General features: G+C 63.9%; 2 protein-coding genes across 10 annotated transcripts; both read right to left on the reverse strand.

The window, feature by feature from the left end:
• Positions 1–8,383: 8,383 nt before the first annotated feature.
• Positions 8,384–12,440, reverse strand: EFNA4 (ephrin A4). Its single transcript, XM_030303350.1, has 4 exons — positions 12,292–12,440; positions 9,958–10,253; positions 9,565–9,633; positions 8,384–9,110 (listed from the first exon to the last, which is right to left on the reverse strand). The coding sequence occupies exons 1-4, from the start codon at positions 12,402–12,404 to the stop codon at positions 8,977–8,979; spliced, it is 612 nt and encodes a 203-aa protein (XP_030159210.1). The 5' UTR covers positions 12,405–12,440; the 3' UTR covers positions 8,384–8,976.
• A 1,148-nt stretch (positions 12,441–13,588) lies between these two features.
• ADAM15 (ADAM metallopeptidase domain 15) lies at positions 13,589–23,843 on the reverse strand. 9 transcript variants are annotated; one of them, XM_030303292.1, is made up of 23 exons: positions 23,726–23,841; positions 22,484–22,590; positions 21,806–21,882; positions 21,351–21,429; positions 21,104–21,180; positions 20,809–21,013; positions 19,608–19,673; positions 19,405–19,473; positions 19,157–19,326; positions 18,992–19,076; positions 18,429–18,577; positions 18,172–18,346; positions 17,803–17,895; positions 17,369–17,673; positions 17,090–17,291; positions 16,760–16,837; positions 16,275–16,347; positions 15,974–16,112; positions 15,530–15,599; positions 14,844–14,915; positions 14,360–14,431; positions 13,980–14,098; positions 13,589–13,886 (listed from the first exon to the last, which is right to left on the reverse strand). In XM_030303292.1, exons 1-23 carry the CDS (start codon positions 23,802–23,804, stop codon positions 13,844–13,846), a joined length of 2,604 nt encoding a protein of 867 aa, XP_030159152.1. In that variant the 5' UTR covers positions 23,805–23,841; the 3' UTR covers positions 13,589–13,843. The 9 variants fall into 9 exon arrangements, with proteins under 9 accessions (XP_030159152.1, XP_030159151.1, XP_030159154.1 ...); XM_030303291.1 differs by having other exon boundaries at positions 14,844–14,918; XM_030303294.1 differs by having other exon boundaries at positions 13,980–14,155; positions 14,844–14,918.
• Between the last annotated feature and the right edge of the window lie 316 nt (positions 23,844–24,159).

Consider the following 24,159-nt stretch of genomic DNA (forward strand, 5'->3'; position numbering starts at 1 on the left):
ACCCTTCGTCTGCTTATCCTTGGCAGGACAGGGATCCTGACACAAGTCAGCCTCAGGTGCTGAGTTGGGGGGGGGGCAGTGCCACCCAGAATGGGCCCCATGCCCAGCTGGTGCCAGGCAAGAGCAGGCCCTGCCCTGTCTCAGCTCCCCTCCATCCCAGGAGATGTCCTCCCTTTCTCAGGGGCCAGAAGTAAATTAGGCCCCTTGGGGTGGGAATGGGAGACTTTGCACACAGCTCTCTCCCCCCAGACTCTTCATCCCCAGGGAGATTTGTTTCACCCAAAGGATGCCAATCTGCCTGCTCCTGGTGCCACAGATCACAGGGATCCCACCCCCCCAAACTCCCAGCTCCGCAAAGGGAGGCTGTTCCCCGTAGGGCCCACAGTGGGCGGAGTGGTGGGCCATATGCATATGGACTGGGAGATTGCTGATTTGGTCTAGGAGTTTGGATTTCATTCTGGAAGCCTTAAATCGCTTTATGTAGGATCTGGGTCCCACTTACGGACTTGGACCCTTTCCCATAGGACCCAAATATTCCTGTTTAGACACTAGTACCCCCACATCTATCCTCCAATAATGACTGAGCTCCTTCTCGTTAGAATCTGGAGCCCCTTCTCTAGAATTTAAGCAGCTCTATCAGGCTTTTAAGTTCTGAGACGCCGTCTATAGGGCCTAGGCCTCTGTCCGTGCGATCTGATGCTGTATCCAGATCTCTATCCAGATGAACTGCTGGCTGATTTGAGCTTGTGTGTGAATGTGTGCGTGTGTGTGTTTTGAGTTTATTTATCTGAGAGAGAGAGAGAAAGAGAGAGACATCAAGCAGGAGAAGAGCAGAGAGAGGGGGAGAGAGATCCCAAGCAGGCTTGTCAGTGTGGAGCCTGATGTGGGGCTCGATCCCATGAATTGTGAGACCATGGCCTGAGCTGAAACTGAGAGTTGGACGCTCAACTGAGCCACCTGGGTGACTGAGCCACCCAGGCACCCTTTGTGTGTTTTAGAATAAGCACCCTCAGGGGCACCTGGGTGGCTAGGTCGGTTAAGCATCCGACTTCGGTCCAGGTCATGATCTCATGGTCCGTGAGTTCAAGCCCCGCGTCGGGCTCTGTGCTGACAGCTCAGAGCCTGGAGCCTGCTTCAGATTCTGTGTCTCCCTCTCTCTCTCTCTGCCCCTCCCCCACTTGTGCTCTGTCTCTAGCTCCAGAAAATAAATAAATGTTAAAAAAAAATTTAAAAAAAAGATAGGCACCCTCTGTGGGGACGCAGTCCTTCAGGACTTAGATGTGCCCAGTCTTTAGGATACATCTCTTTGCAAGTAGTGTCTTTGTGCAAAAATGGGAGGGGGCCCCGTGTGCTTCTCCATCTTGGGGAGGGAGTTTCATGTCAAAAGGTGATGTCACCCTTTACTAGACTCTTGGGTGACTCCTTTGTGCCATGCACGAACTGCACAACTGTGTGGCAGTCTTGACATGGGATTTGACCTCCAGCAGTGCTGCAGAGACCTGCCCGTCGGCCTCTGGTCACAGGGTCTTGGCTTCTCTAGGGATTGGGCCTCTGTGCCTAAGATCAGGGCCACTGTCCCCATGCCTGGCACCGGATCTGAGTCTAGGCCTCTTTCTGTGGGTTCTAGGCCTCCATTTATATCTGTGACTCAGACCTTTCCTGACGGTGACCCACAGTAAGATGTAGATTTTACAATACAGCACACACACACACACACAAGCACACGCACACACATTCACATATAACTGGAACAGTACGTTTCATGAGACAATACTTAGCCTTACTGCAGAGGATGCACTCTGGTATTTGTCTCCTGTTCTAATTTTAAATCTTTTTTAAAGAAAATAAAGGCCTGGTTGAGACCCCTCAAATTTATTCTTGATTTCGCCACCCCAAAGGGTCACAAGCTATAGCTTGAAACACTGGTGTCAAAGGCCTGGGCCCTGATGGGCACTTGGCTGTAGGGCAGGGACCTCTCTGGGGCTGGGGTTCCCTCCACGGGGCTGGTCCTCCCCCTAGGGCCTCAGCCCCCCTTCTCCTCACCTCCAGGCTCAGCCTGAATCTCCCTGGGCCCCTGAGTCTTGCTGGTACACCTATGGCCCCCGTGTTCTCTCCAGGGACACTGGATTCAGGCCCCGGGGAGCTCTCTGAATGCGGTGCCTCACTCCTGCCCCCGCTCCTGGGACCAGGGAAGCCGGGAGCAGAACAGGTCGGGGGCAGAGGGAGTACTCAGGTGGTGTGTGGCCCAAGGCGGCTCCCAGGACGCAGGGTGGCAACCACAGAGCTGAGCTGTGTTCAATAAATCATGGAGGCTAGGGGCTGGGGGAGGGGGAGACCAGCAGGGAAGGGGGGGCATAGATAAATAATTCATTAAACAAATAAACAAGGAGCCTGTGAGAGGGAGGACTGGGCACGCGTGTGCGCGGGGGAGGCAGCCGGCGGCTCCAGACATGAAATATTCACGGGTTCCGCACCTTGCCCAGGGCCCGTGCGTGTGCCCAGTGCGGGCTGCGGGCGTGGTCCTAACACGGGAAGCTGGTGCCCCTGAGGAGGGCGCTGAAGGTACCTTCCTTCCTACTTTTCCAAGTATGTGTGTCGCCTGGCTACGCGGTGCCCAATGTCCTGCGCGGACGCGGAGCCCCCACGCACGCCTGCGGGCAGGGGACACGGCAACAGGGGGCGCTGCGGCGAGGTCCGGGACATGAGACATGAGAGTACAGGGCTTGGAGGGCTGGTGGGGTGTAATGACCTCCGACTCTAGCCGCACCCCGGGCCCCTGTAATGAACCCGGCAAGCTGCATGGTGGGGGGGGGGGAGGCTCTGGGGCGGTACACGAGGGTGTGGGTGAATCCCGAGTGTGCCTCGAGAAAAGCTGAGGTGCCGTGGCCTAGCAGTGAACAGGGCGTCTGCTGGCTCCCTCAGTGCAGCCTGACTCTTGATCTCAGTGTTTGAGGCTCAAGTCCCATGTTGGGGGAAGAGATCGCTTAAAAATAACACCTTTGTTTTGTTTTGTTTTGTTTTTTTAATGTTTATTTATTTTTGAGACAGAGAAAGAGAGGCGGCGGGGGAGGAGTGAGGGTGGCAGAGAATCCCAAGCGGGATCCACACTGTTGGCAGAGAGCCTGACATGGGGCTCGAACCCACAAGCTGATGTCATGACCTGAACCGAAGTCGGATGCTCAACTGACTGAGCCACCCAGGCACCCCCCACCCCACCAAAGCTTTAAAAAACAACCAAACAAACAGGATGGGCTTGGGTTTGAATTCCAGTTCTACAGCTCAGTGGCGACTCTAGTTACCTAACTTCTCTGGGACCGCGTCTTCATCTGTAAGGCAGGCAGAATAATGCCCTTTCTCAAGGAGCTGGTTCTCATGGGAATTAGGACCCACGTCTGGGAAGCACTCAGCACAGTGTTGAAGCCCTATGAGGTGCTTGACTCGTGGGGTCCTCATGGCTGTCATTTGTATTCATTTATTTTTAAGAATATTTTATTTTCAATATTTTTAAATTTGTTTATGTATTTATTAGAGAGCATGCGCGTGCCAGCAAGTGGAGGAGGGGCAGGGAGAGAGGGAGAGAGAGAATCCCACGCGGTCTCCGTGCTGTCAGCACAGAGCCCGACGTGGGGCTCCACGTCAAGAACCGTGAGATCATGACCTGAGCCAAAATCAAGAGTTGGACACCCAACCGACTGAGCCACCCAGGTGCCCCTAAAATGTTTTAAGTAATCTGCACATCCAACATGGGGCTCGAACTCATAACCCAGAGATCAAGAGTCATAGGCTCCACCTCCACTGACACAGGCAGCCGGGTGCCCCTCACCACTCATCACCATTCGTATTAAGGCATTCTCTCCTGAGGTCTGCCCATGAGAGACTAGCCCCAGACTCCCTTTTCCGTTTGTTCTCCTGCTCTCCAAGCTTCTCTCAAAGCTGTCACAGTGGCAGAGCTGGCCCAGGGCTTGGGGACTGGACGGGGGGGGGGGGGGCAGGAAACAATTAGATGGAATCCGGGGGAGGGGAGGTTTCAGCCAAAAAATGGAAAGTCCCCATCCTTGGCAGTATAGAAGGAGGGGTCCTTGACCTTCTCAGGCCGCAAAGCCTCTTAACCCCTAAAACCTTCCCTAGATCCAGACTCTATTCTCTTTCCTGCCACCAAAATTACCTTTCTAGCAGGTGGCTGCAAGGAGACAGAGTTGGGGTGGAGTCTCTGAGCGGCCTCACAGTGCCCCCTGCCCCACGACCCCGGGCCTCATTGTCCGAACTCTAGCCCCCACCTTCTGCCTGGTGGTCGGGGGCATCCCTGGTGAGGATGGCTGTGCCTGGGCAAGAGCTGGGAAAGTGGTGCCCCAGGGTGGGTGGGGGGAACCCAGGCTGCAGAGCACCTCAGAGGGGCAGGGTGGGGTAGCAGGCCTCCTGGTAGGCTCCAGCATTCCCAGCCCTCTGGAGTCCCCTGGAAAACATCCGCTCCCTGCAGGAGAGAGCCAGCAGGCAGGTCTGAGCTGGCCTCTCCTCCACAGACAGAACAGGTTGGGGGAGGGGGCCTGAGGTCTCATGGGGAGTGGTGGTTGCAGCCTCTGTGTCTCCCCTGGGGAGCTGGGGACAGAGGGCACTACAGCTTGGGCACACCCCACCATAGCCGGGGCCCCAGCCCTTGGCCTCCCTTGGCCAGCCCGCCGCCAACTGGGGAGCCAAGCGTCTGGGCCCCCAAGTGTGAAGACGGTGTCTGCCCACCCCTTCCCAAAGAGCCAACGTCGGTTCCCTGCTTCCCCTCCCCTGGGCTGGGCAGGTTCGGGCTAATCTGCACGAGAGCTTCGCAGCAAACATTGATCTGTAATAAAACCACAGTGTGTGTTCAGGAGCAGGGATTCCAGACACAGAGAGGTCCAGACAGCACACTTACACACTCTCACACCTACGTACAGACGCAAACATGAGCCCCAGGAGGGCACAGGCTGAGAACGGACCCACTCGGACCCACCCACCCACACACACACACACACACACACACAGGCACACTGGGTTCTCCACATCCCCTCCCCGCTTAAACTTTGCCCTTCAAAGCCCAAGTCTTCTCTGAGAGCCCACTTTCCCGCAGCACTTCATTCGTGGCTCTGTAGTGGCATTTGCAGTTGGCATTATAATTATTTGTTGGACAATGTGTCTTCCGGAGTAATCTGAAGAATCCTTCAGGGAAGGGATCTCGTCTTGTGCAAGTGCCTACCCCCAGCACGCAGCGTGCAGCCTGGTGTTTAGTTAGTAGAGTAGGGAAGGGGATTCGCAAGTCATTGCCGAGTCGATGCACGGGGAAGAAATGCACCCAGCCACTGGGCCGGCCGTGTGTGGAGTCCCCAGCAGCACACAGCATAAGCAGTGCCCGCTGCGCATGCCTCTGGCCCGGACTTCTGGCCCTCCCCCCGCCCCCTGGCCCCACTGCCTCCAGGCTTCCTCAAAGGGCCTCCTCTCCGCCCCTCGGTTCGGGGTGAGACCACGAATCTAAACTCCACCTGAGGGCTGGCAGGCAAGCTAAGGGTTAATGACACCTCATTAGCGTTTAATTGGAGGCAGGAAGCTGTCCTGGCACCAGACAGGTGGGCAGGCCCGCCCCTGGCTGCAAGCAGGCGGCCCTAGTCCCAGCACCCTGCTGGGCGTGTGGGTGACTTGGCCCCGAGACCCCCGCCCAGCCCCGGGCACCTCCCCCACCATTTGCTTTGTCAGTTTAGTCGCTAGGCGGTAGGGACCAGCCCTCCCCATCTGTCAGCAGACGTCCAGGGGGAGAGGCGGACTTCTCTTTCCGCTCTTGCTAGGCTGCGCCCCCTCGCACCCGAGGGGACACCGCCGGCTGGGAGAGGGGTGGGGTGAGGAACTGGAGAAAGAGAGAGATTACGGAGCTGCTGAGGGATAAAGTCGGGATACAGACGCACGACAGGGCTGGGATGTGGGGCTGTCTGCTCAATTTGACCTTAAATGAAGAGAATGCAAATGAGGTGCAGACGAGATGCAGAACAGGAGGTTCTCGGAATTAGCATTCCGAGCGGCGGCGGCTCTGCACCCGCGACCCCAACGCCGTCGCCCGTACTCCCCCAGCCCCCAATCTGCCTGCCCGGGGCGAGGGGCACTGACCATTACTTTGAGTGAGAAAAAGATCTCCAGAACGACAGCAGCTTGGTTGGGCCAGGGCTGCGGGACCTGGGGGGGGGGGGGTGTCTGGGCTCCACCCCGCCACCCCGCCCCCAACCCAAACACCACCCAAGCTGCCTCTGGAGCTCCGGCAAAGACCACTCTCCGGGGTTACGGTCGGACGCACCGTCGGTTGCTATGGGGACCCCCTCCCCACGTCCAGGCCTGAACCAATGGGCATCACCGCTGATGACCTCATGCCCCAGGCCCCAGGATTCAATTGGCTACTTGGAAGCCAGGGTGCCCTTCTCCTACTGCGTCACCGCTGGGAATCCCCCGACGCCCCCAGCTGCAGTGGCCTGCCGGAAGAAGGGCGCTGGGAGCCCACGATTTGGTGAATGAATGAACAAGTAGAGGAAGGAAGGAATCACTGAAAGAGAAGAAAAAAAGAGAGGGGTCACACAGCCCAAAACTTGGGGATTTCGCTTCTGCGCCCCCGGAAAGCGTGGGGCAGGCCCCCGGGTCGCAGAGTCTCCCTCCCAGGCTCTGGCGATTCTTCGTGACGCAAAGAGGACCAGAGTCCCCCAACTGCTCGGGAGCGACCAGGGCGGGCCCAGCGAATCGAGGGCCCCACCCTGGGCCGTCTAGCGCCTCTGCGTTCAGGGGAGATCGGTGACGCCCCAAAACTCACGGGCCTGCCCAGCCTCCTGGAGCCGCGCCCCGGAACGCGCCTCGAGGCCTTCTCGTGGGTCGGGCCCAGACCCGGAAGGCGGCCCCGCACCTTCAGCCCGTCTCCGCCCCGGGAGCCGGAGCCGACCGGGCCCTTGCTGTCGGGGGCACGCCCCGGGGCCGGGCCGGCTGTCCGCGCAGGGCCAGGTGTGGGGAAGGGGCCGTCTCACAAACGCCCGGCCGCCTGCCGAGGCGTCCGCACAGGCGCCCGTGGGGAGCCGGGCGGCCACCTGCCACCCGCACCCGCCTTCTCCCCGTCGGGGCCGCTGGCAGCGGGGCGAGACCCCCACGGTCCTCAAGGGGCAGGCAGGGGCTATTGAGCGGTCGCCCCCGCTCGCCCCGCTACGGCGTCTCGGGGGTGAGGAGGAGGGGGACGGCGGTGCCCTCGGTTTCCAGGGCGACGCACGGACACCCCTTCCCCCCGCCCCCGTGACAGTGGAGACGCAGCTCGAACCCGGGACCAGAAGACCGGGCCGTGGGTCCTCCCCCAGCCCCTCGCGGTCTGGGCTGCGGGCGCGGACACACGGGTGCGCGCCGGCACCGGCAGACGGCGCGCGCGGGGGGGGGGGGGATCTGCGAGGGGCCTCGAAGGGGGGACGGGGTCCGACTGGAGCCCGCGGTGCCGCCCCCCACCCCGTAGGCAGAGCAGGGCGATCAGCGAGGCGGACCCGGGTCCGACCTGGGTGTGGGGGGGGGGGGGGTTTGCGAGGTCAGACTTCGCCCCCCCCCCGCGCTCCCGCCCCCCGCGCGCTCACACGCCGGCTCTCGCTGCCGCAACCGGGCGAGCTAATCGGCGCACCATCCACCTATCGATCGCTGGCTCGGTGCCACGCGGGCCGGCACGGTGCCAGCGGGGGCTGCGGGGCACCGGGGCGGGCGCGGAACGGCCGCGGGGGACCGGGCGCCCCTTCCCCTGGCTGCACCCGGGACACGTCCAGAAAGAGGGCTCTGGTCGGGTTTGGGCGGGGGGGGGGGGGGGGGGGGATCATAGCCTGGCCTGCCAGAGGTGGGAGAGATGGCGTGGGGCTGAGAGCAGAGGGGGCCCTCCCTCCTCGGCCCCACCCCCTCCTCCTTATAAAAGCGAAGAACAAAGAAGCCGCTGGGGAAGGAGGCTTTGATCTGACCCCACCTTCGCAGTTCTAGGCCTGGTACCGCCCAGACTGCCCGTGGGGAGGGGGAAGGATGCCCAGCTCGCAGGACCCAGGCGCTCTGAAACGCGGGTGCGGTCTTTCTGGCAGCCCTTGCTTCTGCCCCGACACCCTGCTTGGTGCTCCCCGGGCTCGGGCAGTGCCTGGAGCAGGTGGGCTGTCAGGAGCAGCTGCCCCCTCCCCGCACAGGAAGCCAGCTAGGGAGGTGGGAGGGGGCGCCGGGCTCTACAGCTGCTGCTGGCACCCACCCCACATCGCCCAGAGGGGTGCCCTCGGCCTGGAGCGGATGGCCAGGGCACAGCTGGCACTGAGGTCAGGCAGAGCCAAGCTGAGAGCAGAGGCCGCAGGGAGCCCCGGTGTCGGGGAAGGAGCCGGAGGGCGGTGGGTGGGGCAGAGCAACAAAAAGGGGGGTGGTTTATTGAGGGTTTGGTCCAGACACTTATAAAAATACAAACTGGCATGATGTCCAGCCTCATGGCAAGTCTGTCTTCACAGAAGACAAGCGAGTGGCACCCCCCGCCAGGGTCGGGGGGGGGGGGGATGCTGCCCCAGGGAAGTGGCCCCCAGGGTGCCGGGCACAGGCCTCAGCCTCTTCTTTGCCCTGGTCTGGCAGTCCACCTGTCCCAGGGTCTTCGGTCTTGGCCCCCAACAGGCTCAAGGATTCCATCCCACCAAAATCCCAGTCCTTCTGGGGGGATGGGCAAAGAACATCAACGTGGCGGAGGGAGGGAGACCCTGTGTTTGTCCTGCCTGGGCTCCGGGGGCGGGGGAGGGGCGGGGGGGGGGCAGGGCGGTGTGCAGCTCCCTGCAGCAACTCTTCAGCCTGTGATAAGGGGCCAGCCCCTGGAAGGTCACCTCGGACCCTCCGACCGCCCCCATCACTCTTCCATCGGTCTGGCTGGCTTGACGCTGGGGGCCCTCCTCCGGGGAGTCTTGGGAGGGCTGTCGCTCCTGGGGTGGCAGGAGGGGTCCGCTGGGCTCAGAGGGTTCGCAGGAGACGCAAAATTGGGAGCAGCAGCAGCAAGAGACAGAGAGGGCTGGGAGCCCCTCCCCCTTGCCACCCAGAGGTGCCGCTCTCTCCAGGGCTTCCGACGGGATGGGCCGACTCCGACTCTGCAGGGGGGTGGCACTGATGGGCTCTCCCTGCCAGCAGCCTCCTCCCTGCCCTCCCCCTAGGCTGTTCCCTCTCGTCCCAGTTCAGCCCAGGGCTTGAAGGGTATTGCCCTGGAGATGCCGTCCCTTGGCCTGGCATAAAGGGGTACAGTTGGGGGCGCCTGGAGGGTTCCGATCTGGCTCTGGTCACGATCTCACTGTTTGTGAGTTCGAGCCCCACGGCAGGCTCGCGGCTGTCAGCACAGAGCCCGCTCCGCATCCTCTGCCCCTCCCCCGCTGACACTTTCTCAAAAATAGACGTTAAAAAATTTTAAAAAGGGGTACAGTGAAAGCTCCCACAGAGCAAAAGGCCCCACCCGGGCCCCTCAGGGTGTGATGTTCCCAGACTCTCCCCACTACTCCCCTCACTCCCAAGGGCCCAGAAGGGCTGCCCGCCCTGCCCCAACCTACTTACTGCTCTCCTTGCAGCAGACAGACACCTGGAGCTTCAAGCAGCGGCCAGAACTCTCCGGGGCCGGTACCGCTGCGTGGTGGGAAATCGGGAGGAAGGCGTTAGCACAGGCTAGCCCGCACGCCTCAGACCCTGCTTCAGACCCTTCCGATCGTCTTCTCCCAGGTCCCTGGAAAGCCTGCCCTTACCTTTGGGCCACATCCTGGTGCCAGACTCCCTGTGCCCCCATCACGTCCCCTTCCCCGGCTCCTCCTGCTTTCTCCTCCTCTTGGTAGACTCACCCTACGCGACCCGCCACTCAGTCTTAGACTCAGGCCGCCTGCGCACCTCCACCCGCCGCCCCCCTCCCCCCCCAACCCCGGCCCCAGACACCATCAGTGTGCCTTCCTCACTCACAGATGTAGTAGTAGGTTTCTCCAGGCAAGAACTCGAAGCCAAGGGAGAAGGGTGTAAAGCGCTGAATCTTCTCTGAGAATCGAACGGGACCAAAGGGAGCGAAAGGGAGGGCGCACTCCCAGCGCTTGAAGGCGCCCGGGCCCTGGGCCTGGCAGGCCTCATAGCCCTGCCGGTCCACCATGTATAAAGCAAACGTCTCGGGGCCGTCCGGGGGCCCTGGCCCATCATAATGCGGGCAGAAGATGTCTAGGTAGTCGTTGAGGACCAGCTCCACCACCGCGTCTCCTCCGAGCAGCCTGCAGGCATAAGGCAGGTGTGGGCTGGAGGGGCAGGGCACAGGGCACCCGGGGCGTAAGGGCCCCGGAGAGACCCCTCCCCATGGCCCCCGCCAGCCTCTCCCCCACCCACTGGAGAGGGAGCGGCTCGGGAGGGTCTGCGCTTCCCAGCCTGACAACTCTAGAGAGACAGTCGAGATAATGGGGGACGTAACCACTACAGGTCTCGAGAGGTGAAGGGACCGCAGTGCCCACTAGCACGAGGCTCCCACACGAGAAGGCCACTCACCACGCCCTACGTTTTCAAGTTGGAGCTGCCGCCCAGCTCTGTGGCCCCAGTGCCCAGCAGAGCGTCTGGCACAGCACCCTGTACTTGACAAATGCCAGGTCTGGGGCTGCTGCACAGCTGGGCACGGAGGGAGGGGTACGCAGCACAGTCATGGCCTCGGAGAGGGAGGCCCGGATCAGCGTCCGCATCAACAGCAACAGAGAGAGAAAGACTGCTGTGCGGACCCCGGTCCGACACCGGAAAGACGCCACGGGACAAAAAAGAAAGAGGGAGTGGGTGGGGGTACCTCCTTTTTGTTTTTCCAGGACAAGGAAATGTTGGACGTGGAGCAGAAGCCCTTCCAGATAAATCTTTGGCCTACTCAGGACTCCCTTCACCTCTTGGGAGCTGCCTCTGGGAGCCAGGACAGGCGGGAAGGGCTGTCACCCCCTTCCCCCTTCCCTGCCATACACACAGTCCAGCCTGACTCCCGAAAGGCCTCTCGCTACCCCTCAATGGGTGGTCTAAGGACCACCTGCCTCTGGAGCCCTAATTAGAAATGCAGATTCCTGGGCTCAGCTCAGACCAACTAGAACACGGGCGGGGCCCTGGTTGGATTTGTTGCAGATCATCCCTAGTGCCTGGAAAAGTGTCCTGCCCAAACACTCAGTAAGTATTCGTAGATTGAATGAATGAGCCAGAAACCTCAGGGTTCGGGGCTAGGAACCTGAGTTTCTAACAAGTTCTTCAAGTGATTCAGAGGCACTGGTCTGGAACAGAGAGGGGGATTCGGAACTGGAGGACAATAGCTGTTATCACGTGGTGCTCCTATTGTAATGACCTATGGGAGGCTGCCCTCCCTGGGGGTCTTGGGGCTGGAAGAGGCCAGAGCTGAGGTCTTATCTCCCTACAGCCAGCATCCTAGCACACGCCCTGGCACACCGCACACTGTGTAACGCCTGTCGGTGAGTGAGCAAATGCACAGTCACAGATTGTCTCAAGTATCAGAAAGGCAAACAGATGGAGAAAGCAGAGAGAGGCACGGAGAGCTGGGGAAGAAGATGAAAACACTCGAAAATACCGAGGTTCAAAGGCTTGGGAGAAAGAAATAATGATTTTTATCTGCACAGCCTGCACCTCGTTTGCACACGTGACCTCAGCCAGCCAGCCCGATTTCCCAGGGTACCAGGTGTTATGAGCCCATTTTACAGACGAGATAACTGAGGTTGGAGAGGTCAACCGACTCGCCCGAAGGTGATTCAGCTGGAAGGGCTGGGCCGGGACTGGACAGAATTAGAAGGGCGGATAGTGACGGAGATGAAAGCAGAGACAGCGAATGAGATCAGGAGACGGCGAGCGCCGGAGGGGAGGCCCAGCAAGCAGGAGCTTCAACCACGCTCTTTCACGAGAGTAGAGCCCCCTCCCTCCCTCTCCAGACCGCGCGCCCCGGCTCTCGGGCAGGAGGGCGGGGGAATCGGCCGGAGAGAGGCCAGAAGCGAGGGGGCGGGGCTCGGAGCGCGGGCCGAGGCCCCCCCCCAGCTCCCCGCTCTCCCAGGTCCCACCATCCGCCTGCGGAGCCGGGGTCCTCCGCCCGCCCCCCAACACGTGCGGGCGGGGGGAGCCCGGGGCGCGCCTCGCCCCTCCCCTCCCCCTCCCCCGCCGGCTCAAACAAAGGAGCCCCGGCGCGCGGCCGGGCGCAGGCGGCGCCGCGCACGGAGCGAGAGTGGGGCGCGCGCCCGGCCCGGGAGCGCGCAGGCCCGGCCCGCCGCCGCCCGGGTTCGGCCCGGCTACCTGGGGTTACTGGAGTTCCAGTAGACGGCGTGGCGGAGGCCGGAGCCCCCTCGCAGCGGGGAGCTGAGGAGCGCGGCCCAGAGGACAGTCCGCAGCAGGGGCAGCAGCCGCATCGCCCCCGGGGTCCGCTCTGGTCTGGTCCGGCCGGTCCCGGCCCGCTTCGCTGCCGCGGCGAGAAAGGTACAAAGTGGAGGTGGGGGGGGGGGGGGCGGTGCGGGGCTGGGGGGGGGGTGCGGAGACTCGCGGGCCACGCCCCCGGGTAACTTTCCACCAATGGGGGCGCACCCCCGCCTCTCCGCTCAGAGCCAACTCCTGTTAACCCCCTGCGCGCCGAGGCGCACGCCGGGTTCACCCCGCTCCGACCCCGGCTGCGCCGCGTCGCGAGGGGGCGGGAGGGGCGACGTGGTCCGCTGCTGGGAGTCCGTTTTAGGGAGGTCGCGCCTTTCATGTCTAAGTTAGTACCGGGTAGGAGGCCTTATTGCAATTTGGGGGGACTGAAATAGGAGCACGCGCCCTCTGGCCCCAAGAGGCCGGCGAGGGTCTCCAAAGCCCGTCCGCCTCTACCTGAGAATGTTGCCCATTTTTTAATGCCGGTCCAGGGACAGCGCGAGTGTCGGAAGGGACGGATCGCCTTCTGGGATTTCGCCCGCCCCCATTCCCCCTTACAGGGCCTTAGTGGTGAGCTCGTGCCCATCTCGGGCTTGGCGCTTGCCCCCTTCCGCCCCACACCTTCGTTCTGGGCTGGGGGCCCGCGCGGCCCCATTCCCGAAAACGAAATAATGAGGCCGATTGCGCCCTATACAATGCACCTTTGTTCCCAAGCCCTCAGGTGGGGCGCGGGGTGGTGGTGGGGGGGGGGGGGGGGGGGGGGGAGGAGGCAGGTGCACGGCCTTGGGATCGTGGGAGCCGCCGCCCCGCCCCGCCCCGCCCCGGCTCCGGGGCTCTGACAACACCAGCCAGATCCACTTTTCCCAGCCACTGGTCAGGGGGTGGGGACGGCTTGGCCGCTTGGTTGATAGCCGCCTGTGGGGGCCGCGCAGACCTGGGGGCGAGGACTTGGCGACTGGCGGGTGGCACGGGGTTTTACAACTCCCCGTGGTACTGCAGTGCGCACAGGCCTCCCAGGCCGGGCAGAAACGAGCCGCGAGCATCCCGGGGACACGCGCCGCCCCGGCCTCGGACTCTCGCCCTCCCCGGCCCGCCTTCGTCCGGGGTGGCAGCGCCTCCTGGCGGCCAGACCTGGAACCGCAGCAGGGGCGACGCGGCCTTCCCACAGCCGACAAACTCCGAGGCGCGCTGCCCAGACCTCACTGTTTATTGCACCAGAGCAGGGACAGGCTGTGTGCACCTCCCTCAGCCCAGTCCAGCGCCCAGCCCCTCCCCAACCCCAGCTTCCATGGCGTGAGCGGGTCCCTAGAGTGCTGCTCAGCGGCCCGTGGCAGTGTCCGGGGTCCAGGCTCCGGCTCCCTCAGTCATCACGGGGGACTCCAGGGACTGGTCGGCCTCTTGAAGTCCTAGGTCCGGGTGGCAGGCCGGGAAACCTCAGCAGAGGTCAGAGGTAGAGCGAGGACGCTGCTGGGGGCGGCGGTGCAGGTCTGGGGTGCAGACGCCAAGCACAGAGATCAGAGGTGCCCTTTCCCCAGACCATTCGCCCCTCCCACCCATCCTCCGCGCCCCTGCTCGCCTACCTGGACGGTACCACTACGGGTTGGATTCCAGTTTCTGGGCCAGGCAGGTCACCCGAAGGGCGCCGGCTCTGGGGGTTGGCAGGCAATGGCTTCCTCGGGGGTGGGGGCTTGGCGGGCCCCTGTGAGTGGGAGAGAAGGCAGGAGGCTGGCTTGGGAGGGGATGTCATGGTGCCCACCTGGTTGTTGGGGAACACCAGCTTGTGGGGCCGGCTTCAGAGGTCACCTCTGTCTCCGAACAAACCTGTCACCGGTAAAGGGCACCAGCAGATGTGCCCTTAGGCACAGAGGGGGCATCTCACCATGGCCACCACTGCCACGGCTATTAGCACCACAGCCCTGGGTGGGGGAGAGGCTGTGCCCTTCTCTCCCCACACTGTTACCTTAGGGTGCCTCACCACCGGGTCAGCGGGCAGAGGGCGGGTGGGGGGATTGGGTCGGTCAGCCAGCTCAGCCTGGACAGAGAGAGGGGCAGTGCTGTGAGAGCACAGCCAGGGGCAAGAGGCATGCAGTGGTTCTCTTGAGGGGTTCAGGTCAACATGCAAAGTCAGCCAGGGGGCAGGAGAGAATGGGGACGTGCGCACAGGGCTTGGGTGCCTGCCAGCAGAAGCCTCAGGGGAGGAAGGCACGGGTCAGAGTGGTGTCCCTGGCCAGCTGCAGTCCTGCCACTGACCACCAGATGGCGGTAGAAACCAAGGCAGGAGGCTCACCCTTTGCTGCTTCTGGGGCTCAGAGTGTCTGAAGGCTGAGGGGCACCCCGGTCCCCTAATGAAGAGCGCCACTGGCAGGGCACCAGGGTGAGAGCTGCAGCTGGGCACCAAGCCTCCCACCTGCCCTGGGCGAGGGCGGGGCCTGGCCTGGATTTACCTGGAGTCTCTTGGGCACAGGGTCAGGAGGCAGCGGCCTGGAAGGGGGAGCCGGGAAGCCAAGAGCACTGGCCTGCTGAGAGAGCAGGAGGAGCAGACAGGCAGGGTGGGGGCGGGGTGGGGTAGGGGAGCACAGAGACAGATGTGGGCAGAGAGGGGTCAGTGCCTGCGGGCGGGGCAGCCAGGGCCCCAGGGGCGGTGGGCGCAGTGCATGCTGTTATCCAATTGTGTGCAGAGGGGGTGACGAGTGGTGGAGCTGGCATGCAGACCACCCCCCACACCCCTGCCGGGGGCTCAGGGGGCACTCACCAGCCCTCCTACCCATGGTGTCCCGGGCCTCATCAGGGTGTGGCACACCCAGGGCCCCTTCTGAGCACCACCCCCCTCGTCCTCCAGGGGCCCCTCTGGGAGCATCTGCAGACCCACCTCTCAAAGCCACCAGCTTGGCCAGCTCAGAGAGCTCGGCGGACCCTCCTCTAGGTGACTGCCCCTCCCCACTGCAGGCTGGACTCTGCTTCTGGGCCTGCAGCCAGGGGAGTGGGGGAGGGCTGGCCCTGACTCCTCTGGCCGACTCTTGGGCAGTGTGAGACTCTCTCTGAGTCTAGGGCCTTCGGTACCCCCGCCCCAGGGCCCAAGCTGGACGCTTGGACAAGGTGGGGCCTCTCTCCTCTGGTATCCATGACTCACCTTGGCACCTGGCATCAGCAGGACCCTCTGCGGGGGTCCTGGGCGTTCTGGGGGACCAGACTGGGCTGCCCTGGAGGAGGCAGGGGGCCCAGCCTCAGACCACGCTCTCCACCCGCACGCGACCCTTGAGTGCGGTGGACACAGCCCCTTGGAGAGCAAGGGTTTAGCCCAGTCAGAGTGGGGAGGCGGGGGGGGGGGGGGGGGTGATGAGCCGGAGCGAGGGCCCCACTTAGCACAGGGGCTCCCCGGCTGCCCTCCGTGGGTCTCCGTGTGAGGTGAAGAGTTACGGGGCGTGTGCAGAGAAGGGAGGTGTGGGGGGGGGGGTGGTCCGAGGGGCTGGCGATCGGAAGCCGGTGGGGGGCGCTGCAGACGGGGTGGGGCAGGACCCCACGACCGTCGTGTGCCGCAGGGCGGTCGAGGGAGCGGCGGCAAGGAGCCTGGTACCTGTACTGGCAGCTGGGGCCTTTGAGCTGACAGAGCCGTTGGCGCAGGCGGGCACGGTGCCAGTAGCTGGCGCCCAGGAGCATCAGGGCCACCAACAGCAGGAGGCTGAGGGGCAGCCCTGTGGTCAGGGAGCTGGTTGCTGTGGGGAGAAGGTGGGTGGGGCTAGGGTCCTACACCCAGGAAGGGGTGGCAGGTGGGGAGGGGGAAGTGATCAGAGAACCCCAAGGGGTCAGGAAAGGGCGGGGGGGGGGGTAAGGAAGCCACTGTGCCCTCTCCCCTCTCCCCTCTCCCTCCCCCCCACCTCTGCTGCGGTTGGCGCAGTCCGGCGGCGCCCAGCCCTCCTCGCAGCGGCAGTGTCCTTTGCTGTCGCAGACCTAGGGGTACAGGCTGAGTAACGAGGGGCCCGTTCCCCTGTCCCAGCTTTTCAGGAGCTCCTAAGTGCACAACCGGGAGGTGTGCGGGGTGATGGGATGGAGAGAGGGACAGTTTATCCACGGCAGACCAGGTGAAACCAAACTAGCCCCGCGAGTGCCTTCTCCATGCCGGGCACCGTACCGGAAACTCCCATGTCCTCTCACGCACCAGGAACTGGGTACTATTATTCCGCCCGCTGGATAGTCGAGGAGGCTGAGCTCAGAGAGGTTAATAATCTGCCTGAAGTCACACAGCTAGGCAGCAGCAGAGCAGGGGTCGGAGGCTAGGTGTGTGTGTTTCCCAGCCTGTCACCGTTCTCATCCCCGGGGGCTGCCTGCTCCCCACCCCCCCGTCTCCCCCAGGCCAGCTCACCCCGTGCCCATGGCACTTGCTTCGACATTCCTGCGCTCTCAGGAGACCCACGGGCTGACATCGACGGTCAATGCACACCTGCCCGGGGGAGGAAGAACAAAGATCAGGTTCTCACGAAGCTTCCCTGGCCCTGGGAGGCCAGCGCGGCTGAGTGGCGGATGGAGAAACCGAGGCCCACGGGAGGACAGGACTTCGCTCGGGCCAAAGAGAGGATCTGAACCCCCCCTCAGAGTCTGTGCCTTTTACACGGTGGACAGCGAGGCCCGGGCACTGCTCGCCGTGGTCCAGACACCCCTCCCCTCCTGGTCTTGCCCCCTTGGGACTGCTCACCAGGTCAGGACCACAGGCTGTGCCGGGCAGAGTCAGGAGGGGCTGGGCCACGTCATTGCCCAGGTCCAGGTGGACCCAGCTGCAGTTCAGCTCCGGCTGGGTCCCGTTGGCCTCTAGTATCTCCCAGTGCAGATCCCGGGCTGAGCCCCGCAGCGGCCGGGCCCGACCCCCCTGGCACTGGAGCTGCCCGCACATGGCGTCTCTGAGGTGAGGGAGGAGGTGCAGGGTCAGGCCGAGGCCCCCACAAACCCAGAGGAGGATCCAGGTTTCGTCACTTACTTAGGGGCACAGGACACGTAGCTGCCATCAGGGCCGCGTCCACAGCTCCCGAAGGCATCGCCTCTCGTATTGGCAGTAAGGAGGCAGCGCGGTGCGGCGGGCTGGGCCCCGGGTCCCCAGAGAGCCTGGCACTGCTGGGCATAGGAAGCGCAGCGCCCCTGCACGCACACAGCCTGGCCCCCCGCGCACGGCTCGCCGTCCCCCAGGCTGACGTCAGGAGGGCACTGGGGGCTGTCTCCCGAGCAGAACTCCGCGAGGTCACAGTCCCCTCTGGCGGGGCGGCACTGCCAGCCGGCTGGGCGCAGCTAGGGGGGTGGGGGAGGGTCAGAAGGGGTGCCGGGCAGGTCCAGCCCGGCCCTGGGGGGGTCACAGGGACCCTTCCCGCCGTGGCCCCAGGCGGGTGAGCTGTGGCGGCCGGTCCAGTCTGTGCCCACCTGGCAATCCTGACAACAGAGCCCGCCGGACGCGCACTGCGCCCCAGGCCTCAGCTGGCAGGTGAAGTCATCGCAACAGGGGTCGGTGCATTCCTGGGGGCACGGGGCGGGGGGGGGCTGCGTCAGGGCGGGCTGGGCCCGAGAGCCTACCTCCTCCCCTCCGCCCAGGGCAGCCATCAGAAGGACGCAGCGGCAAGTAAAGGCCAGAGCCCAACCACCCGCGTGGTGTCCCTGCCGGCGGGGAGGGGCGGAGAGGAGCGGGCCGGCCCTTGAGAGCCCACGAAGGGGCTCTGGAGGCTCGGAGCGGGGTAGTGAGCCAGGGCCAGGGCACAGGAGTGAGTGGGGCAGGGCTTCGGGCGAGGGGCTCACGTCCGGGAAGCCACAGTCACACTGCTCGCCCGGCTCCACCAACATATTTCCGCAGACCGCGGCCATAGAGGGCAGGCCGGGCTGCCGTTCGAAGAGGCAGCTGCCCATCCCCTCCAGGAGAGCCTCCTCCAGGGCCCGCCGGCTGCAGTTGCTGAAGTTGAGGCCTGGCAGGAAGCTGGGGACGGTGGGGGAGAGGTTGGGGCTGCAGCCACCCCCTGCCCCTGCCCCTGCCCGCTGTGCGTCCTGCGGCCACTTACTCTGTGGAGGCCTCCATGATGCAGCTCTTGGCCGGGGCCGGGCCGGGGCAGGGGCAGCTGTTCCCTGGCAAGTCGTGGTCCAGGCCCAGGCTGTGGCCCAGCTCGTGAGCTATGGAGGACGCAACCCCCAGGACGCTGGTGGAGTGGTCCTGGCATTGGGGAGGGGACACCCCAGGTCCAGCACCAGCCTGACTCTCTTGTTCTCTCCTCATCTGACCTCTTGGGCGCTCAGCCCCCCTCCTTCACTGCTTCTGGAGTAGGAGGAGAGCCTGGGCCTGGGTGGTGGGAAGGCTTAGAGCTCGCTCAGCTCTGTTCCTGTCCCTTACGTGTGGCCCTGGGCACTCGCCTCTGTTCTGTGGGCCTCAGCCACCCCCTCCTCCCCCGCGAGGTGCCCTCACAGGTGAAGCCCCCACGTAACGGTGCCGTGACAGCAGGGGCCACGTCCTACCCGCCGCCCCCCCCCCCCCCCGTCCCCACATCCGCGGCTTTGGGGTAGGTAACTCGGTGGGGTTGGGGCGGGGCACGTGGAGGAAGCGACGTGCGAGGGCCCCGGCATCGCTCACCATGTTCACACCCCCCGAGAAGTCAGGAGAGCAGATGGAATTCTGAACGGCCATGCCCACCGCGGGCCCGGAGAACGAGGTGGCACTGTGGGATCGCAGGGCCACAGGTCAGCCCAGAGCTTCAGGGCCGCAGGCGGGGAGCTGGGGCGCAGCCTGGGGTCTTACGTCACGAGCTGGGCGCTGTCGTGGGGCAGTCGAGGCAGTAAGTCTTCCCGCCGCCAGCGCAGGAAGTTGTGTAGCGTGAGGCCGGGGTCCCGGCTGATCTCCACCAGGTCACGCTGGCTCCAGGTCTCCAGGCCCACCAGCGCCACCCGGACGTTCAGGGGCCGGAAGAACTGAAAGAGAACGGGGGCTCAGGAGAGGGGTCCCCGCGGCCACAGGGCCGTCCGGCTGCTGCTGGGCCCGGCACTCACAGTGTCCAGGAGAAAGGCCACCTTCAGCATGCGGGTCAGCAGGTACTGGAAGTCCGGGTACCTCTGGGCCTGCGGCTCAAGGGAAACGACCATGAAAAGGAGCAGACGCGGCGCCAGGGGTGGGGGGGGGGGGGACAGGACACGGCGGGCGGTGTAGGGGAGGGTTGGGGGGGGGGCAGGACACGCAGCGCCTGCAAGCTCACCTCAGAATGGTCGGCTACGAGCACCAGCTCAATAACCTTGGTCTCTGCCGCCACGTCCCGCCTCCGCTGAGGACAAGAAGGGGTGTCAGGCACACTCCTCACGCCGGGGCCACATGGGGCTGCCCGAGCCCTGTCCGCTCCCACCCTGTGTGCTCCAGCGGAGGAGAGCAGAGAGCCCGTTTCACAGAGGAACCCCTGAGAGCCTGAGAGGCCAGGGACTTGCCCAAGGTGGACCGAGAAGTAGGTCATGAAGCTGGGAGTAGAGCCTTGCTTCTCTGGCTCCAAACTCAGTACTTTTCCTGAATTAAAAAAAAAATAACACTAGGGGCGCCCGGCTGGCCCAGTCGGATGGGCACGCGACTCTTGATCTCGGGGGTCGTGAGTCTGAGCCCCACACTGGGTACAGAGGTTACTAAAAACAACCAAAACAATAAATAGGGGGCACCTGCGTGGCTCAGTCGGTTAAGCGTCCGACTTCGGCTCAGGTCACGATCTCACAGTTCGGGGGTTCAAGCCCCGCGTCGGGCTCCGTGCTGACAGCTCAGAGCCTGGAGCCTGCTTCGGATTCTGCGTCTCCCTCTCTCTCTCTGCTCCTCCCCCCACTCAAGGTCTGTCTCTCTCTCAAAAATAAACGTTAAAAAAAACCACAATAAATAAACTTTAAGAAGTAAATAATAAAATAATAGCCAACACCGTCGTATATTTACCTACCTCAGGCAGTTTAAGCACCATATAGATACTTGATAGATAGATGGATATAGACTCGTTTAAGCTCCACAGTAACCCTAGAGAGTAAGTAGCTTATTCTCCCCAATTTATAAATGAGGGAGCTGGACTCGTACTGCTTTATGCCTGGTGACTGTGTGGTCTGTAGCCAAGCACTGTCCGCACACGGGATCATACGGCCCGTGAAGAGTCTGAGTCAGGTCCCTGCGTCTAAACCCCGCATATGTCATTTAGTGGTTGAACAGCTTTGGGCAAGTCACTGCCTCTCTCTCTCTGAGCTGCTTTTCTAACAAAGACGGAGCTATTGCCGGCCCGAACCTCCCAGGGTTTCGGGAGGAGGAGAGGAGATTATGTTCACACAGGGCCCGACCCAGGGCAACAGCTCCTTAGAAGGTACTGGAAACAAAGATCTCTGAGGGTCCGGGGCCTGGCCCTCAGGGACAACAGAAGCCTGGCCTCTTGCTGTCATCCTCACCCGACGACTGCGCATGTGGCTGTGGCGCCGTCCCCGGGGCCGCTCCCGGGGAGCCTGCGTGGCCACAGATTCGTGCCAGCTCAACCCACAGGTGCGGCCTGGCAGGAGGAGGTCTCGGGTCCGGGAGATGATGGGGGCGGCTCGCAGGTCCCCGGGCCCCAGCTCCAAGGTGTAGCTTCTCTCGGGGGACAGGACCACCAGACCCCTGGGAGGAGGCAGGAAGTCAGAAGACCTCTCAGCTCCACACCTCACACCGCCTCGCTCTCTCCACCCCGGTGGGATGCGCCCTCTGTACCTGAGCCCTGAGCAGGTGCACACCGACGCCCAGGAGCCCACGTGGCCCCGTACCGCTCCCTGGTAGCAGCAGCTCTCCTACAGCAGAGAAAGGTCAGTGCTACCCCAAAGGCCAGGGCTGGAGCCCAGGAGGCTAGCTAGCCTGTCGGTGAAGGCTGGTGAAGGTGCACCCCACATCCCGTAGGGATGACACCCTCCATCTGGCCCCGGGCGCCGCCTTCGGGCCGGAGACAGGACACTAGACTCACCAGAGTGTGTCCCTCGCTGACCACACGGGTGCCGTCGGGCTCGTACCACATCAGGTGTGGGCGGCCTGGGACTAGCTCCCTGTGGAGTGAAGAAAAACGGGGGCAATGACAGTTGCCTCCCAGGGCGGTACGGCGACAGCCTGAGGTCCAGAGGTGGTAAGGGGTGGCTGGGGGCCAGGGTTCCCCCCGAGGCCGCAGAGCAGAGCGGTCGGGCCACAAACTCTGCCAGGCTATCTGGGTCCTAATCTGGGTTTTACCACACACCAGCTGTGTGACCTTGGGCAGGTTATGTAACCTCTCTGTGCCTTGACTTCTCCATATGTAAAATGAAAACAGCAACATCATAGTATTTATTTTATAGGTTGTTAGAAGGATTAAGAGAGTTCGAGCACTTAGTAAATGTCACGTACGGTTGTTACTTGTGCTGTTATTGTCGTTACCACCGTCATTGTTACCTATTCTGCAGCAGCTCCAGGGTTTGACTCTCACCGTCCAATTCCAATCTGATCCGCAGAGCCTCAGGCAGATTGGTCTGCGGGCACCAGAGGGTATGTCACCTCCCTGGCCCCGCCTGAAACTCCCATCAGTCTCTAACCAGAAAACCTCAGACCCTTAGGAGAGTACCAACGATTAGGTCACTGGGGGGGGGGGGTCCCGAGGGAGGGGCCAGGAAGCCCTGCCCGGCCTGGGGCATTGTTCTGGGGGGCTGTGTGCGAGGTCAAGGAAGGTATCTGAGCCGCCCCTTCTCGGCTTCCTGCCCAGAGAGGAAGCATCATGGAAGAGCTGGCGCACGCCCCAGCCCTTCCTCTGACCCAGCGTTGGAATTGGGGAGGGGGGTGCCTGGTGAGGTCCTGACCTTCCCCCACTGAGAAAACCCGCAGAATGAGACCCCGAAGGCAAGTCTGGCCTCAGGGTCTCCCCAGGAGATGGACGGGGTCCGGTGGGGCTGAGGCTGGCAGATGCGTGTTGGGGGAGAGGGGATAAGGGAAGCCAGGTGCTGGGGTGTGGCCGGAGGGGCAGCCAGACCTGGGGTGGCCGTGCCACATGAGGTCCACTCACCTGCTCCTCAGAGAGGGCTGGTTATGGGGGCGGCAGGGACTGTGTTCTGTGCTTGAAGGGACAGGGGGGCTCACCTGGAGCATCTCCGCTAGGCCGAGTGTGGGGCTGTCTTGAAAGATCTGGGGCTCCGAGTGTCCACCCAGGGCCCTCTCTGGCCTTGTCTGCTCCTCCACAGGGCCACCTGCAGGGTCCCCAGGACACCCCAAGAGAGTGCTGAGCGAGCCAGCCCCTGGCGCTGGGCACAGCCGGTGCCTGTGGCCACTCAGGGCCCTTCTCGGCTGGAAGGACTCCTGCACTGCATTCTGGGACTTAAAGGAGCAAGCCCCAGGAGAGGGGCTTCTCTCCACCCCTCACTTTCACCCCTACCCCACCTGCACGTCCCCAGGGAAAGTTCAGCTTGCCCCGCCTGGGGCCCCCTCCCTGTCCCCCCAGGCTCTCACGGGGAGCCCCCTTCCCACTCCCTCCCAATCACCCCCCCCCCCCAGGAACGCCCCCTCTCAGGCCTGGGCGAAGCCTTGTGGCCCGGTGCCCACTCACCCTCCCCTTTCCTCACATCGGAGCTGCGGGAACGCCCATCTCTGGGTGCGCAGTGCAAACACCCCTCCCTAAACATCCCTCAGACCCAGCCAGGCACACCCGCTCGCCACAGCTCAGCTCCTCCCTGCTCCCAACATCCCCACATTCCCCCCCCCCGTCCCCACAAGGGCCCTGTCTCCTCCGCACAGCCCACCCCCGCCTGCCATCCCAGCCCCTGGCCAGAGACGCAGCGGGAAGTGAAAGTTCCTAGGAGGAGTTGGTGTCAGCCTCTTTCCAGGCCGACTCTCCGCCCGCCCCCCCCCCCCCCCCGCTCCTCCCGCGTCCCCACCCGCCAGCTCCGCCAGGTTTTTGGTGGCATCAACACGGGGTGAGGGGCGCCGTGACCGCCCGGGCCCTGGATAAGGAAGAGTCCTCTTCGCCAAACCCTCCGGGCCGTGCCCACTCGGCGCCCTGGCACCGGGCAGGATGGTCGGCTAGGCCCCGGAGGGGCGAAGACGTCAGTCCTGGGGAGCAGCGACCGTCTCCCACCATCCTGAGGGGGCGCTGGGCCGGGCCCTTTGGTGCCCGGCACCGGAGCCTGGAAGTGTCCGCGGGGACCGCGCACAGGATGACCGCGCAGGGGGACCGGCATCCCCCTCCATCGCCCAGGACATCGGAGCAGGGCGGGCCGCGCTCTGGCCAGGGGTCTCCCCGGGTCTCCGGCCGACCCCCAGTGCCTCCCGACTTCCCCGTGCCTTCTCCCAGTCTGTCCCCCCGCCCACCGCGGGCCGGGCACTCACCTCGATCCGGGAGCGTCCGGGAGGACAGGGGGCTGCCTGCGCCCAGGAGCCCCAGGGCCCAGAGCAGCGCCAGCCGCATGGCAGCGGCGCCCGGGGCCGGGCGAGGGCAGCAGGTGCTGGGCCGCGCGCCGAGGAACCGCGGCCGCCGGGTCTGCCTGGCGCACCCCGCCGCGCCGCGCCGCCACCAGGCCCCGCCCCGTCCCGCCCCCGCCCCGGGGGCGCGGGGCCAGGCCCCGCCCCCGGGGGAGCCGCGGCTCCGCCCCCGGAGGGCCCCGCCCCCGCCCGCGACTCCCGCGGGGCCCGCGCGGCCCGGCCCCGCCGCGTTCCCGCTGCTGCGCGGGGTGGGAGCCGAACGAGGCCCGGTCCGACCGGCTTGGGCGGCGCGCCTCCACCCGGTCCGGGGTCCGACCCCTTCCCAGCAGCTTGGCTGCCCT

Source organism: Lynx canadensis, chromosome F1, assembly GCF_007474595.2.
Source record: "Lynx canadensis isolate LIC74 chromosome F1, mLynCan4.pri.v2, whole genome shotgun sequence".
Lineage (NCBI taxonomy): Eukaryota > Metazoa > Chordata > Mammalia > Carnivora > Felidae > Lynx > Lynx canadensis.